General features: G+C 37.3%; 1 protein-coding gene across 12 annotated transcripts in view; it reads right to left on the reverse strand.

Annotated features, from left to right (window-relative positions):
• The window catches only part of LOC122257243 (latrophilin Cirl), a 224,773-nt gene that overhangs the window by 138,295 nt on the left and 81,478 nt on the right, over nt 1–5,000 (reverse strand). For 11 of the 12 annotated variants that reach the window (XM_086537854.1, XM_043022416.2, XM_086537853.1 and 8 more), the window contains exon 1: nt 706–1,073. The exons of the other annotated variant lie outside the window; for it this stretch is intronic. In XM_086537854.1, the coding sequence (XP_086393980.1) occupies nt 706–712 (7 nt within the window). In that variant the 5' untranslated portion in view covers nt 713–1,073. Of the gene's footprint in view, nt 1–705; nt 1,074–5,000 lie in introns of those variants that run through there. 12 annotated transcript variants of the gene reach the window in all.

Genomic DNA, 5,000 nt, shown 5'->3' on the forward strand with positions numbered 1-5,000 from the left:
AATGAATGGGGAGAGGGAAAGGGAGAGGAAAACAGAGAGAGAGAGAGAGGGAGAGGGAGAGGGAGAGGGAGAGGGAGAGGGAGAGAGAGAGAGAGAGAGAGAGAGAGAGAGAGAGAGAGAGAGAGAGAGAGAGAGAGAGAGAGAGAGAGAGAGAGAGAGAGAGAGAGAGAGAGAGAGAGAGAGAGAGAGAGAGAAATTCATATTTTAAGCACAAAAGTTTTAGTCTTGTTCTTTCCTGCCTCCGAGGGCGAGATGGGCCCTTACGCCTTCCGAGCTGCACATCGCGCACTTGAACTGGCATGAAAACAATCAACTCCAGCGGAGCTCGTCCTTGACCACGACCGAGGCGGCAAAACGTGCTTTCTTGTCGGCTTCAGAATCACACTCTCCCTGTGGTCGCGTCAAGTTACTTGTTCAAAACCAGAAAATGAATGAATAAATCAACGCCGATGGAAATGCGGCCTCTGTCAATTTCGCTTCCGCTCGGGAGGGCCGCGCTGTACGCATTATACGCAAAGCCTTAATATCGACAATGTGAATTTGCACTCTGTAAATCTGTGGGAATTTCGTTTATGTGAATGCATGCAGAGACAAAGAAGACTTCATTTCCTTCTCAACGCCAATTCTATTTCGAAGTCGTCGCCAGGACGCCACGTGTAGAATTTCTCGGTGTGAAGGAAGTGGCTGAAAAGCATCGCAACTTACCTTTCATGTGACAAATGGTGTTCGCTAATTCCAGCTCCGTTGTAAGGGCTTTATATCCATGGTCGCAAACACAACGTTCAAGTTTCCCGATACGCGGGACTTGGGGCAACTATCTCCAGGTACTCACTACTTTTGTCATAAATAATACTATAATATATGTTGTTCCGCGTATTTAGTCACACTGTCCACTTAACTTTGTATGCACTTATCCTATTCATATATTTTCTTGCAATTCCAAGCAGTCTCTTTCAATAAATCGAAGTCGACACAGTACGCGCGCGGACTGAAGCCAAGTCCCAAGGCCCAGACAGCGAGACAGCCACACCCGTCTGACACCAAGTCTCTCTCGACACTGAGCGACACTCGCTCCGTAACCCCGGCTGTGAGGAATGTTAATGAGTTGGTTCGCCGCGCCGTCACCAGATGGAACCTTTATCGGCGGCGCGGCGTGCGTCGGTGGTGGCGGCCCACACCTGAGAGAGACGTTATCCTACATTAATTCCTCATGAAGCACTAGCTCAGGGGATTTTACTACGGCGCTCTCAATCGCTTAATGACTGGCCGAGTTTTTGGGATTTACCGCTTCCAAACTTACACACTTAACATGTTTCAAGATGTTGAGCATGATTTCACCATATACGGTGAAGAAATAAGCTAGGTAGATAGAAAAAAAAAAAAAAATAGAAATCAGGAGAACTTTTGTAAAAATAAGAGGTATATAGCATACAGGTAGATATCGCTCTTTGTAAAGATCTTTCTCAGAACAAAAATCACCTACAGTGGATCGGCTGTGGATCTGTCATGTTGGCCGCCTCTTTAGCCAAATATGATTTCAAACATGAATTATAAGAGAGCATGTAAATAGCAAATAGTGCCATTACAATGGCACTGTTGATTAAATGAACTAACGATAGAAAGAACACTAAAACATGTGAAAATAATAATACTGACAATAATGATGATGATGATAATGATGTGATAATGATACTGACAATAATAACAACGATAATAATGATAATTTTATTATTATACATAGGCCACTGTATCTCTTGCGTGAAAGCAATACTAATATCAACAATAATAATAATCATAATAATACTACTAATACTAATATTAATACTACTACTACTAATAATAATCATTATCCTCCTCATAATGATAATGATGATATTCATAATAATGACAATAATGATATCAATAATAATAATGACAATACGGATATCAATAATAATAATTACAATAATGATATCAATAATAATAATAGTAACAACAACAACGACAATAATAATAAAAACACATTTATACCATAAAATAATAACGTTTATAATGACATTATTAATAACCGTAACTTCATCAACATTACTGTATTGCTAACAATGAAATAGAGAACATGTTGGTCATAAAAAAATGACAAAGCCCTCCCCCCCTTAAAAAAGAAAAAGAAAAAAAGATAATAACACGATGTCAGTATTCTATGTAAACATAATTACATCTATTTAAGCACCAGTGAATATAATCCCGATAAACCAATATCAACCGTAAGGATCATAAGAATGGAAGCGCAGCCATTAGGTCAATGGAAATAGCAACAATGACAAGTCATGACGATGATTCAATAAAAACAACAGTAGCAACAACAGCGATGATGACAATGGCAGAACAAATACAATAACAATAACACGCATAACAACATCTACTATTATTCTTATAGTACGGATGATGAGAAAGATGATGATGCTGATAAAATGAACACACTAGCAGTAGCAATAACAACAGAAACGATGATGCTAAAAAAAAACACGAATAATGACACCAATGATCCAAAAAACTATGGCAAGAACAAAACATGAAGTCAAACGCAAACACACACAACTATCACCCCGCACTCAGAAACACCACTCGTCACAGAAGTTGACACTATATCATCCTGAGCCATAACTCGTCATAGAAGCTGACATACATCATCGTGAGCCACACCATAAAATATAAAGAATTCGATTCGATTCTCTTAAGCAGTGAGGGAGTATGTGGCGCTTCGGCTCCCCACTCGCTCTACTCTCTCAGGATAAAAGGGGCTCATGCTGTCTATCAACTGTGGTCATTTGCAAGGGACTCTCATCACTTAACCCTTTTTAGCAAGCAGCCGAATCCTACAGGCTGCATAGATTTGATCGGTGTCATAAATTGACACTTGCACTACCCGTATTTAATGATTATGACGTCGATAATGATGATTATACTAATAATCATAACATCACGGAATCGAGTGTTTCTATGTTTTCTTACGTTAGACTATCGACAAGTGTATTACTATTAATGATGAGAACAAAAAATTGCCAAATATGTTGCGAAGATAGGTAATATGATGTATAATGTCAATAATAAGACTCCTAAAGATAATAGTAATAATAGCAGCTGCAAAGCTAATGATAACAGCAACAGTATAATAATATTGATGTTATCAATGATAATAAAGATGATGACGATAGTAAAAAAAAATATGACAACAAAAATAATTGTAATAACAATAACAATAACATAATCATCGTTATCATTAATATATTATAATAATGGTAAGGGTGATGGTGATAATGGTGTAAAAAAAATAATAGTAATAACAACAACAATAACAATAATAATAATAATAATAATAATAATGATAATAGTGATAATGACAATAATAATAATGATAATAATGATGACAATAATGATAAAAATAATAGAATATGAAGATGAAGATAAGATGATACGTTGATATTGACAATAATGACAATGATAATAATAATGATGATGATAACTATAGTCATAATGATAAGCATCACAATAATAACAATGGTAAAAATACTATCAATTGGTCACTTTGATTTCACCTTTTCTCTCCAGTTTTAACTCCTGCTCCATTTGATTTTAATTTTCCTCAAGTAACACGACAAACCTCGGGAAAGTTAATGCGGAGACTACGTATTCATTGCTTTAATATATCTTACCGAAGACCAAGAAATGTGAGTCTGGCTGACAACACCAGCAAAAATAACAGGTCATTACGGAGCTAAATACAGAGGGGAAATAACAAGGGAAAGACAGAAAGGGACGCGAGACCACGAAGATGAGCTGGCGTCCAGTGGGGTCCAGCCTGGTCCGAGCGGTGGCCAGCGTGTAGCCCGGCCACAGCAGCTATCTCGAGCGCGCTCCCCGCCCTCCTCAGGTAACTCCCAGCGCTTAGGAATGGGCGGCTTTTGGAGCCAGGGATGTGGTGTTTGACCCGGTGTGACGCAGCGCAACGCCATCGACCTCTGTACAAAATATCGATCTGGAGCAAAATCGATGCATTTTTAAACGCGAAACCATATGCGTCTTTCTCTGGTGTGTATTAGTATTTTAAGTCTGCAATACCATTTTCGAACGTAAATATTGACAAGTATGAATAAACCCATGGACGTTATTTACCACAAGAAGACACAAATATTACTACCGATTCTTTTCAGCGAGAGGTAAGTAAGTAAGTGGGCGAGGAGAGAGAGAGAGAACCTCAGCGAATCGGAAACAAACGCGCCGCATCCCAGCCAAGCCGGAGCGCTCGCATCAGGCGCGGGACAGCGGCGCGGCGCGGCGTCGCCACCAACACCAGTGCGGGCAACAGGCGTCAACAGGTACAGGTGTAATGAGTAAGGCTACAGCTATCAAGTGTTTAGTTAGCGTCAGTATAATTATTCCTCTACCAGATATAGCAATTATAATATTAGTAATATGTAAAGAATATTATATGTTTAGAAGACCGATGCGGTTAATGATATGGTAATACTGTTGGGAACAGTAATAATGACAAAAGTATTAACAATTATAATGGATGTATTAAAATTCAAATTGATAATAAATGAGGGTTATAAAGGCAATGAGGAAGATACCAATAATAATAAAAGTAATATAATGATGATAATAATGCCGTCAAATAACACAATGATAATTCAGTGGCAATGATAGTAATATTAATATTACTGATTATATCTCTAATATAATAATAAGATCAGTTATAACTATAACCATAAACCAATTATATTACTACTGGTTTAATACTATGATAATGGCAATGATAATAACAATATAATAATAACAACAAAAATGATGATAATAACAACAAAAATCATAATAATAGTAATAATAATGATAACAATAACCAACAACAACAACAATAATAATAACAATAATAACAACAACACTAATACTAATTACGTTAAGAACAATATTAATGATAATAACGATACTAACAATTATGATGGTGATAACAATAATGAAAA

This window comes from Penaeus japonicus, unplaced genomic scaffold, assembly GCF_977035675.1.
Source record: "Penaeus japonicus unplaced genomic scaffold, GWHDUDI00000001_assembly GWHDUDI00000006, whole genome shotgun sequence".
NCBI classification, from domain to species: domain Eukaryota; kingdom Metazoa; phylum Arthropoda; class Malacostraca; order Decapoda; family Penaeidae; genus Penaeus; species Penaeus japonicus.